Genomic DNA, 12,902 nt, shown 5'->3' with positions numbered 1-12,902 from the left:
TCAAAATAAGGTCGCGTAGTTGCCTGCTTTCTGTATGCTGGACAATGTGCTAAATCCTTTAGATTCTTTCTCATTTAATCCTAAAATACTGCCATGAAGGAGGAATTCTTTTCTTTTCTATCAACATTGCAGATGAGAAAAAAAATTTCGGGCAATCCCATGGAGCTTTCCCATTTGAATGGGATTCCACTGAATTAAGTGACACAACTAGGATTCCAATGTATGATACCAAAGACCATTAATGCTCCATTTTAATGTCTTTATTTCCAATGCTACATATCAAACCTAGGGTCTCACACACTGGGAAAGTGCCCTGCCACTGAGCTACACCCTCTGCCTATGAGTTCTGGTTGCTGTCTATATCTTCCTTGGCTTGTGCTAATGTGAATGGCATTCAGAAATGTCCAGTCTTTTAACACAGTGACATGGTATTGTCATCTGTACTCACCATCGTCCTGGGACCCATATAGCTTTCAGGCTGCAGGTTGAACACATCTGAGTAGACCTGGCCTTTCTCACCATATTCTCCTGATTAATTTGGAAACTGGAAAAAACTGACCTTGCAAACTAAATCTATAAAATGGTGGCCACAGTCCTCTATGGACTTTGAAGGAAAGACTTTTTGATAAAGCAATAATGGAAGGATTATGTTTTATGTACTTTTACCAAGTATAGAAATGATCTCATCAATAAGGATAATCATGCTGTTTCTCAGTGTTTTTTCCTAGAAAAATAGTTTTATGGGAGACAATGAATTATTTTATCTGTTTAAATTAACTTATTTTTATTTTATGTGTATGAGTGTTGGCCTGCATGTGTGTTAGTACACCTGCGTTGTACAGTGCCCATGGAGGACAGAAGAGGGTATCAAATTCCTTGGAACTGTAGTTACAGAGGGCTGTTAGATGCCATGTGGGTGCTGGGATTTGAACCCCAGTCTTCTGCAAGAACAGCCTGTGCTCTTAACTGCTGCGCTATCTCTCTAGTCCCTTATCTTAAAAGTTTAAAGTTTCATAGGTGTTTTCCAAGGAAGATAGTTTTTCATTGAGTTCTGGAAGAAGGATTGCTTTGTAATAGGTGGGAAGGGTCGTTTCGGGTTGTTTTGGCATCTGATCTTTGTTAATGCTAGATGGTAAGCCTTCAGAGTACACGCATTCTGGTTTTATTACCAGGACACAAATTGAATGTTTTAGGGCAAGTCACTAGGGCAAGTCACTGTTAGAATCTCATCTCTAAATGAGTGACAGGGGCTTACATTAATTATTTAGGGATGGGAAATAGTTACTAAAAGAATTGATATATTCATATTTTCAGTTTAATTTTAGCTTGATCTGATTTAGTTTAGAGGTAATATAGAGAATTCTGCATTTGCTGTTTAAAGCAGTTTGGTGCAAATTGAAATGATCTCTAGGTTTTTTAAAAAGTCAACATATTAATTCTGGCTTTTCATATTCAGATTTAACTAAACACAAGTAAATTGGTAAAAATGTAAGAAACTGCAAACTTTTTTTTTAATTATGAAGGAAACTCCTTTTAAAATAATATAATAAGAGCTGAAGAGATGGTTGCTCTTACAGAAGGCCAGGGTTTGAGTCCCGGGATTCACATGGCAGCTAACAACCATCTGTAACTCCAGTTCCAGAGGATCCAGTGCCCTCTTTTGGCCTCCATGAGCATTGGACAACATGAGTGCACTTACATACATGCAGGCAATATACTCCTACATATAAAAAAAAATAATAAAGCTTAGGTTATTGGAATGCCCTATTAGAGTTGAGAAAACTCCTTATTGTTCTATGTAAAGTTTTAGTATGAGGAAGGAAGTATCAGAATTTTAATAACCAATGAGCTACAGTGGTTATTAGATGGCTCAGCAGTTAAGAGCACTGGAAAAATGAAGTGAATTAGAATTCAAAATTACTAAGCTAATTATTGTTAGTAATTCTTTCAAAGCTTTTGCATTTCATAGGTTTTCCATATTTGGCATGTATTATTGTTATTTTGAAGATGAAAGGTAATACACAAAAATCTGGGTTCAAAGAGCAGTAAATAAGTGTAAAAAATAAGGATTTGATAGTCTAATTTGATCAGAAGCCCCAACAGCTTTGTCATGTGTCATGAGCAAGCGTGGCTTAGGAGGCAAAGGAGCACCACTGATGTCTTAAGATTTGTTTTTACTTATGGCTATATGTGTGTGTGTGTGTGTGGGAGGGAGGAGGTTGTACACATGAGTGTAATGCCCACAGAGGGCAGAAGTGGGCATCAGACCCCCTGGATCTAGAGTTATAGGTCAAGTTTGGAACTCAGGTCCTCTGCAAGAACACTATGCACTCTTAACTGCTAACTCATCTCTCGAGCGCCTCTACTGATGTTTAATCCTAAACATGGACTAAGAACTGGAGTTGAGAAGTGCTTCATCTTCCGCAGGGCTTTGGGGTAGCAGGAGCAGCCATGCCAAGTCCATGAAGTCCCTGGGAGTTGGGGATATTAACTTGACCTTAGGACTTTACCTATTCAAATGCCAAATTCTAATTTAAAAATGAAAACGGGATGGTTGAGAAATGGTGTAATTTGGTAAAGCAAACAATGATTTTTGTAAGCTCTGTGGCTGAGTTCCTAAGTTAACTCTTTGTGTAGTGGTTTCCTAACAGGTTTTAAAACTTACAAAACCAGGAGCTGGAGAGATGGCTCAGCGGTTAAGAGCACTGGCTACTCTTGCAGAAGACCCACGTTCAATTCTCAGCACCCACATGGCAACTAACAACCATCTGTAACTCCAGTTCGAAGGGATGGGATGCCCTCTTCTGACCTCCTCCGGCATTGCACAACATGGGTGCACTTACACACCTGTAGGCAATACACTCATACACATAAAATAGAAATAATAAATAAAATATTTTTAAAAACTTTAATAAAATCAGAAGATCAAAGTGGGTCTCTAGAAATACTCATCAAACTAATTTTTCCTATAAATACCTCTGGAATTAACTAGAATTTACTAGATTATTGCAACAGCGCTTTCTATTGATTTGAGCTAACCTTGACCTTGTAGAGTTATTAGCTGGAAAACAACTCTGAAAGCTATTCCATGGATGGGAAGATGGTATCTCTCTATACAAATTCCAACAGTACCAAAGTATTGAAGTTTCTGTGTTTATGTTTATTTATGAAATGTGCTTACCTTCCAAGCTTGTCCCCTAGCCACCCACCAAAGAACGAGGCGATCATTCCACCCACTGCGAAGCTGGACACAGACAGAGACCAGAACATGGTAATCAGGTGATCCGACCCTGCAGTCTCCTCCTCGGCCCAAGGGGCTGTCGTTGCATGCACTGGGTGTTCAACTGTGGGCAGAGTGTCTGTGCTGTTGACAGCATAACTGTTGGTAGCCCTTCGGTCATCCAGGGGAACACCCAAAACAGTCCTATAATGGTCTATTAGTACCTGAGGAAATAGGAGAAAGCAAGCCAATATTTCAAAATTCCACACCTATCATTTGATTTTCCTTTAAAGCTTTTGTTAGGTAATTAAATAGGGCCTTCCTGACCATGTGTGCTGTACATACACAGACACGGGTAGATTTCTTTACAGTTGACCAAATCCTATACAACAGAGATACAAGCTCAGCCAATAGGAGCAAGGTAAGAAGAGATGAATTAGTGAAACACGGATAGCCTCCAGACCAGCACACTGAATACATTTGTTACTAGTCGATGGATGGCGGTGGGTGGTTGGCTTGAGGCAGCTTTAAAGGAAAGACTCACATTGGGTGGTCCTGAAAAATGCCAGAAATCTGGGCTTTTATGAAATCTTTTCAAATGTTGGCAACTATTTACACTGAAAATATTCTTCAGGAAGAGAAGATAGTTTGTTTTATCAAATATTTTATCATTTTTAATTTTATGTGTATGAGTGTATTGCCTGCATGTTTGTAAGTGCACCTGTATCGTGAAATGCCACGGAGGTCAGAAGAGGGCAACCCATTCCCTGGAACTGCAGTTACAGACAGTTGTTAGCCACCATGTGGGTGCTGGGAATCGAACCTGGGTCCTCTGCAAGAGCAATCAGTGCTCTTAACTGCTGAGCCATCTCTCTAGCCCCGAGAAGATAGTTTTGTATGCCAGAGTTACTTTTGCATGGAGGATTTAAATTTCTGAAGGATTTTAATAGAAACAGCAACAACAATAACAAACAACAAAAAAGGCACTGGCAAAGATCAGAGTGAAAAATAAAGTTTTTGAACCATATAAAATTCAAACACTAAGGTGTTACATCCTTGGTAGAAATGAGCTATATATTTAGTTAGAGACTTCCTAGCGCTTAAGGCAAAGAAGAAAAACAATGGGGTCTAGGATTGATGAATTTCTAGGATAAAAACAATGTAGTTGGACTTGAGGAAGGCATAAAAACTTTTCCTAGGGGTCCACGAGGAGCTCGGTGTATCCCAGAAGGAACAACATTCAAAGCTAAATTTCAAGCCACACTTTAGAATGAACTTCCATAGCGGCAAGTATCATGTCAAAGAATTTAGAAGCACGTCCTTCAGATCGTCTTCTTCCGCATCATTCTTGTCAGCAGTGATTTCAGCCTTAGTGAGCTGGTGGGTCCTCTCTATCAGGGACCTCGATCTAAGCTGCTCCCTCTTGCAGGTTATGAACAAAGTCCTATTCGGTAAAGCAGTTGAGTAGCAGAGAGATTTGTATCCTGGTATGAAAAGTCTGACTAAGACACCTGTTTCATGAGATGGCTGCACTCTAGGGATAATATGCATAGAGAAAAACTGGAAGGGAATAACCCAGAATGTTCCTGACAATTTACAGTGTAGCACAGAAATAATTGCAGGTGATTTTTTTCTTATATTTTCAACAAGCATCTGCAGTTTTTATGCCCCTGAAACACTGTGATTGAAAAATACTTTAAACTAATTCCAGATGTCATTCAACTAATAAAAAATACAGGGCCTGAATGGCCATTCTTATGTAAGTAGCTCTGTAGAAAGAGAGAGGGGTTGCATAGACCGCACACACCTGAGTGACAGTAAGAGTCTCTGTTTCCAGCTCTGGCTCAGGGACTTGGACTGAAGGAGGGGAGATCTGAACCTAACTTTTCCTAGGGGGGAGTCTAGGTTCACCTAGATTTTAGGAGGCCTGCTAAATTAGCACTTATGTCATCCTCATAGAAAAATATATGACCCTGGTCTCCTCACCCCAAGCATTTTTCTCGGGCAATCAGAGTGAGAGACTTGCCACACTTAGGATCATATGCTCTTAATGGGAACACATCTTTCAGCCCAAGGAGCAGTCCTTGTCAGCTAATGGAAAGTGGCCAGCAACGTTCCACACATCCACACCCTGCGGTATCTTACATTTTCCTCAGAGCTATAAGGGAAACAGATTGAACACGATAGATGGCCTGAAGGCACACAACACCTCCTTACCTTATGCCACCTCTTCCCCGGTCTAATCTCTCTCTCTCTCTCTCTCTCTCTCTCTCTCTCTCTCTCTCCCCCCCCCCATTTAGTCTCCATTATGACTAAACACATTACCGAGCCCCTTATTTGTAGCAGCCACTGTGTTTGATACAGGTGATTGGAAGAGGAGCAGGGCATCCATCCTGCCCTCAGTGACCTCCCCAGTCTGAGTGGGACACGGGGACATGGCGTTCTGGTTCCCTAACTAATGGGGCTGTAGGAGATGTGAAGAGCAGGACCCTCTCCTGAGGATCCATTGTATAACTCCGTAGGGATATGCAGAATAAATGATAAAAATGGTAGGAATTATCTGATGTGTTTCCTTATAAACTGCTGTGCAAATGGTTACCATGTAAAAAATCCAAACGTTGTTGGACCTCTTGACCATTGTTCTAAAACTGTGTAATATTTTGTGCTGAGTCACCTATGTAATATAGGACTGAGGTAAAGACCACAATCTGTTTGGTATTAGGCTTCTAAAATTTCAAATCTGCCCTGGAAATGGGTTCTAATGTCATGGGGAACTGGTTGGGGAAAATCTGATGCAAATAAGGTGTTGGGTGAGTGTCTGAAAGAAACACATCCCACTGTGTTTCCTCTTACTACCTCACACTTTTCATTCATGCCTTAGACTCTGAATGTTGCAGGGAATTCATGCCTTTAAACACTCCTGAGCACATGATATTCTAGTTAGTGTGTTCTCTGAGCTCAGAGGACATCAGACTCAGAGATTAAGAACTGTGGACTGCTCTTTTTTACTGGGAGGGTTGTTAACCTAGGAGTCAAGGCCAAGTTATCAGCTGTGGACCCTTGCACATTGTACTTGGCTGTGTAGGATTACATGCTTTCCCACGTGGACACAGTTTATCTCAGTGTGTGAGGCACACATGATACTCTGGGCAGGAGGAACTGACAGGACTTGCTTTCCCCAAATCCTGTACGTTTCACTTGCCTCTTGCGGTGCGTTGATGACACCAATGTCATAGCCAAACTGGAAGGAACTGAGCACAGCAGTGAAGACGGTGAAAGCCAAGGTTCCAGTGATCTGTAGGATGAAACACAGAGCTGGGAAACAGCACCTTCTGTCACCAACCTCCCATCTCTCTGCAGTGTGGACTTCCTACAGGCTCCACAGGTTGGTTCTGTCCCTGTCACAGCCCTGCAAAACAGCCCTGTGCTCTGCAGGACAGGTGTCTGTCACAAGATAGCATGAAAATTGTTTATCATTTTCTTTATATTGATACAACTGAAAAAAAAAATGGACAACAGCTTTATCCAGGAGAGAAACAGCTTTCTTCTTTTGTTTCTTACACACACACACACACACACACACACACACACACACACACACTCAGACTCACATTCAGAGAGAGAGAGAGAGAGAGAGGGAGAGAGAGAGAGAGCAAGAGAGAGAGAGGCAGAGGCAGAGACAGAGACAGACAGACAGATAGGCTCTTTAGCCCTGGCTCATTTTGAACTACCTGATGTGTAGCTAAAAATAACCTTGAACTTCTGACCCTCCTGCCTTTACCCTTGGGAATACTGAAATTATAGGCATGTACCATCATACCTGGTTTATGTGGTGCTAGGAAATAAACCCAAGGATTTGGGCATGTGAAGCAAACATTGTACCAACTGAATTCCATTACCAGACCCACATTTTTTTTTCTGAGACAGGGTCTCCTTGTAGCCCCAGCAGGCCTGAAATTTCCTATGTAACCTGGCTGACCTTGATCTCACTGAGATCCACCTGCCTCCCTCCTGAACCACAGCCAGCTCACATAAGTATTTTTTAAGATTCAAAATCAGAACGTATTAGAATTGCTGTTGAAGGAAAGAAAACGCGGAGGCAGAAACAGTCACGCAACAGCATCAGTAACAAAGATATGGGGAGCACTCTAGGCATTTCTATGGTACAAAACACCCCAACACTCATCTAAGAGTCATCACTCAGCCTTTATCATGATCCACATCAACATCCAGGCAAGGATGCTTTTCAAGATTTGCATCTAGTTAAATGTAGAGGTGTGAATTAAGCTACATTTTTTTTCCAACTTGAAGAAACGACAAAAAAACCCCTACAGAACATTTATTTCATTCAACTCACAATTCTCATCTAACTAGCATACAGAAATCCTATTATACATACATATTCACATATCAGGGTATTTAGCATAGCAGCGTGTGTGAGAGAGCGAGCAAAAACTGCAGAAAGAAGTTATCTAGTGTTATTCAGTGGGAATGGCCAAATTTATTTACATCCCAACACACACCAAAGACGTGCAGTATGCTATGCAGCAGTTAGAAAGAATAAATGACCATGTGAACTGACCTGCTTTTTGGTTTGTTTTCTGTTTCTATATAGGTTCTCATGATGTATCCTTGACTGAACTGGAATTGACTATATAGACCAGGTTAGCCTTGAACTCACAGAGATTCTCCTTGTCTCTGCCTCTGGAGTTCTGGAATTAAAGGCATTCACCACCATGCCCAGACAGACCCACTTGTAAGTGGTAAAGGAAGTTGTTAATCTTATTGATTTGCCAATTGATTGGCTCGTTGATTTTTGCAGGGCTAGGAATGAAATTCCAGTGCCTTATGCACATAGGGGAGAGTTCTATCACTAAGCAACAGCCTCAGCTCATTAATGTTTTTTTTAAAAAGGGCTTAAGCAGAAATATTATCTGACTTGTACATTGAACGTTTCCTTGAAGAATGAATAACAAAATGGAAACTTTGATGAGGAATGTGAGGTTAGAGAAGGGGGTGAAGGAATATTTTTAAAACTTATATTATTAGATATTTTGCAGGGAAATATCAAATATATAACCATATAATTTAGATTTTCAACTACGTAGCACAGGTTATGCCAGTTTTTTGTTGGGTGAATGAGTGAGTCACATTATCATGGATTCCATTTCCCAGTTTCTTTTACCTCAAGTGACTCAACTGTCATTCCCTATAGGAGCTTTGATTTTGTCTGAATTGTGGGATTATAAATATCTGCATTTCAGCATGAAGAATAACTAATTAATGGGACCCTAATGCTCCAATACAGCTTGAGATCAGAAGTCTCACAGTCATCATTAACAAGGAATTATCACAGAACCATCCTGAAGACCGTCAGAGTTCTTTAGCCCAGTGGCTCTAAAACAAGACTCTACTGTGGGGAGTTTATTACATATGTAGCTCCCAGACCCAGGGACCTTCTTCTCTACTAGAATTTTGCGTGAGGATATGGAATCCGTAGGTGTACAAAGCTCCCTTCTTTTCACTGATTTTAGGTGGCCTTCATGTCAAAGATATTTTATATACATATACACATATATATGCATATACATACACACATATACATATATAAGCATGTGTACAACTGAAGAAGCACGTATATATCCATGTTATATATACTATTTACTAATCTGAAAAAAGAAGATATGCATATCTTATATATAAGCATATCTTAAACATATTACATTTAAAATGTGTATATGCACACACACATACATGCTACATGGAACATAATGTATAGTATCATGCAAGATTTTTAAATTATTCTCTAAAATGTAATGAGATCTAAAACACATTGAATTGGGCAGTCAAAACTAAGATGAGATTCCATTTACTGGATGGATGGTTTCTTCTTAAATCTTCTCCACCTCCAGCTGTTTCCAAGGACAGGGATTTTACCTTGTTTATAGGTAGTGATCAGAAGCAGCAGTAAAGAACCAGGTACCTTGGGAGGACTCTACCCTCCTCCCATCACCATCTCCATTACCACTGTATGGGCAGTCTGTTGTGAGATGCAGCACAAAACAGCTTGAGAGCCCAGTACTGAGGATGCTTTCTGTATACGAATTACCTCATTTACTCTGGGTGTTAGTTTTCTGTTGATGCTGTGACAAACTCCTGCCAACTCAGTGTCTTAACACAAGCTAATTTATTGTGTAGCTATGTAGGTCAGAAGGCCAGTCTGAGTCTCTGCAGACTGAAATCAAGGTACTAGCAGGCCATGTTCCTTTCTGCAGTCTGTCAAAGAAAATTTGGGTTGATGGTAGAATTTACTTCCTCAGAGTAGGGGGACTGAGCTCTGTGTTTTCCTCCTGGCTATAAACTGATGGCTGTTCTCAGCTCTGAGGCCACCATGTTTCTTGGCTGACGCCACCCTTCCTCCATCTTCACTGTCAGCAATGATGTCAGGTCAAGTCCTTGATATATGGCATCTCTCAGATGCTGACAACAGCCAGGAAAGTTCTTGCCTTTTAAGAATGCTTGATGTTAGATTTAACCCCTTTGGATAAACCAAGAATACCTCTCCATGCATCTGTGAGTTGTCTAGGTGGGGTGGCAACAGATTTGGTCTGAGAGAGTTTTGTTTATGAGAGGGAAATTTTCTGAAAACTACTAAGTTCAAAACAGCCCCCTCCATCTTCATCCAGTCATTCTAATGTCAAAGAGATTGGCACGAGATAGGTAAAGAGAGCTAATTAAAGTGATGTGAACTCAGAGAAGGCCTCACTCCATCCAGGATCTGGGGTCCTGAAGGTTTTGCTATTCTGCCAATGACTCTGCAGAAAGGAGTTATCTATTCACACATGGGGAAACATGTAAATGGAAGTAACTTACACAGGGGCACATAAATAAGTGGCAGAAAATCTTCAAGTCTTTTTCTCTAAACTTCACAGGATACAAGGTACTAAGCTGGCGCTTTAATAAAGGTCAACTTTTACTTAAGGTTTGATAGTTTTTTGGTTAAACAGGTTCCCATGTCCAATTTAAAATATGCCACAGATAAATGTACAAGGTTAGAATAGTCAGGCAGCATAGGGCCAGTGAGCTGGCTCAGCAGGTGAAGGAAGTTGCTGTCAACCTTGATAACTCAAGTTCAGTCCCCAGACCTACATGGTAGAGGGAGACAACAGACTCCTGCTAACTGTCCTCTGATCTCCACATGTGTGCACACACATAAATGTTAAGAAATTTTAAATGAATAGGTAAATAGCTGAGTCTTATCATGAAACAAAATATGATGTTTATCTTTTGGCTTAGAAGTCATATGTCATCTATTGGCAAAAACAAATGTGGAAGTCAGAAAACTTAGAAAAGGGTTCTATATGGATCTCTACTATCCCCGAGCCTCTACTATCTGTTTTTTACATGTAAAATGGTTGTAACAACAGGTGTTGGGTAGGATTATTCATAGACTGGTGTGTGGCCCACTGTGCTAAGGAGGCACCTTGGGTAGGGTTTATCTATTGTTTCTGCCTATTCAGCCCCACCCCCAAACTGCTGAATTATTGGTTCTGTTAATAAAAGATGAGTCCAAAGTGTATTGACTCATTTCTTTGTAAAAACAAAATAAATAAATAACTAAATAAATAAATAAATAATATGGTCTTCTTTTAAACAGACAGAGGGCTATAGAAGAAATGCAGAAATGCATCTCTCCTCCCCTCCCCCCATCGGCTCAAGGGTTGCTCTTGTCACACAACCATCTATCAACTTTTGTCTCTTTTTGAGAGATGATCTCACTGTGTGGCCCTGGCTGACCTGTAACTTGTTGTGTAGGCCGGGCTGGGCTCAAACTCAAAGAGATCTGCCCGCTTCTGCCTCCTGAGTACTGGGATTAAAGGCATGGGTCATGCCTTTCATCTATCAACTTCTCATACATCAACATTAATATTCACAATAAAACCGCAAAGCACATGAGATGATCCTCACTGCACAGCTGAGGAAACCCTGCTTAGAGAGGTTTGAGGGGACGCGGCTGGTCTGGGGCAGATATCCTAGGAGGGGACTCTCAGCTGATGATATTAACCCCTCACCGCTGAGTAAAAGAGATTTTTCTAGCAACTACTAGTTGACCTGGTAGGAAAAAACTCAAGCACTTTCGTCCAAACTACATGCTTCAAAAAAGCCAGGCCAAAGGTGATCTCACACCCAATTTTGGAGAAGGTCAAGGACTTTTCATACTGTAGAATTTTCAGACTGAAAGGGGATTTAGACAGCAACAGATGCTCGTCTTAATCCTCCATTTTCGCCTGAAGAAACAGAGGACCCACAGGCCAAAACCTGTGTCTGAATTCTCTGTACATTATGGACATGTCCTGAGTGACCCTCCAGCTCTCCTGAGCCACAGTCCCCTGATGAGCCCTAAGAGTACTAATACTGATTAGCTAGATTCAGCTGTAGTCAGAATCCCTCAGCTTTACCCAGATGGTGCACTGTAAACTCTTTTCTTCTTTCTACTGTCTAAGTTCCCTTGTAGCATTTTGTTGCCAATTCCCAGTCTCTTTCAATCTACAATAATCCTTCTCCCTCTTTTGTTTTCATACATTGCATTTTTGAACAGTCCAGATTAGTTTTCATGATTAAATTCAAGTTAACTGGCCCTATATTTGGGGGACAGGAATACAATCCTTTACCAATAGGTTATGCAGAATCACTTGAGAGAAAGCTATGCAGACTAGCCAGAAAACAGCAAATGTGCTTAAAACTCCAATTGCTGAATAACACACAGTTTTTTGTTAGAAGTCAAATGAATTATTAATTAGACGAGTGAAGAGAGAAAGCTTGGATCTGTGGTAACTACACCCAGTATCTCCAAAAGCTTTATACACTCATGAACTTGAACAGATTCCTTTCATCTCCTCAAAGCCAAATTCAAGGCAAACCCAAGGTTGCTTACCTTATCTTCTGTCATTGTGTGGGTTGGGAGCTGTCCTCTCAATTCCAAGTCCTGTACTGAGTGTGGAGAAGTAGCTGACCAGTCAGAGTCCCCAGCTCTCCCTGGTTATACATTGCAGAAGAAGGAGGAGCAAGGTAGAGGTGAAGTTTAACCTCAACAGAGGCTGAGCATTGATGGGAATCCAATCAATATGTCCTTTCACTCAGTGACTTGTGGCGTCAGTACCTTTGTTTAGTGCAGTTGTTCTACCAGGGAAGAAAATGGTAGTGGGTCCCACAAGTGTTACAAGCCAGTCGCATTTTAAAGACTGTTAAGGGTAGCAGAAACTGGGGACAGACAAAAACAGAAATCCGTAGGTTGTTTTGTAGAAGCTGAGGTATGCTGTGTTGTGGGGAAGTCAAAGAGAGGGCAATGGTGTGTGTGTGGGGGAGGGGGTCTACTGTGCACTTTGCTCTGCAGAGAATCAGTACTGTGGGGTTTGTGATTTAGTGATGGGTACTGTGGCCAGAGCTGTTGGCCACTCAAATGGGAGTGGTCATCTAAATGAGGTTTGGTGAGTTGAGCACTGGAGTTTTGAATCTCAACATTTTACTGAGGGTTACCCTAAGCAAATGACCTTTCTGTGCCTTGGGGGGTTTGTGATTTAGTGATGGGTACTGTGGCCAGAGCTGTTGGCCACTCAGATGGGAGTGGTCATCTAAATGAGGTTTGGCGAGTTGAGCACTGGAGTTTGAATCTCAACATTTT

The 12,902-nt window shown here is 41.1% G+C and overlaps 1 protein-coding gene across 1 annotated transcript in view; it reads right to left on the bottom strand.

Moving 5' to 3' along the window:
• Positions 1–12,286, bottom strand: part of Slc2a2 (solute carrier family 2 member 2) — a 30,632-nt gene extending 18,346 nt beyond the window's left edge. Inside the window, exons 1-3 of the mRNA XM_029562065.1 lie at positions 12,156–12,286; positions 6,423–6,515; positions 3,182–3,444 (exon numbers count right to left, since the gene is read on the bottom strand). Coding sequence (XP_029417925.1) covers positions 3,182–3,444; positions 6,423–6,515; positions 12,156–12,170 — 371 coding nt within the window. The 5' untranslated portion in view covers positions 12,171–12,286. The remainder of the gene's footprint in view (positions 1–3,181; positions 3,445–6,422; positions 6,516–12,155) is intronic.
• Between the last annotated feature and the right edge of the window lie 616 nt (positions 12,287–12,902).

The sequence above is a fragment of the Nannospalax galili genome, unplaced genomic scaffold (assembly GCF_000622305.1).
Source record: "Nannospalax galili isolate Female #2095 unplaced genomic scaffold, S.galili_v1.0 scaffold33, whole genome shotgun sequence".
Classification (NCBI taxonomy): domain Eukaryota; kingdom Metazoa; phylum Chordata; class Mammalia; order Rodentia; family Spalacidae; genus Nannospalax; species Nannospalax galili.
Note: the sequence above shows the minus strand (reverse complement) of the source record. Positions and strands in the feature narration are given on the sequence as shown.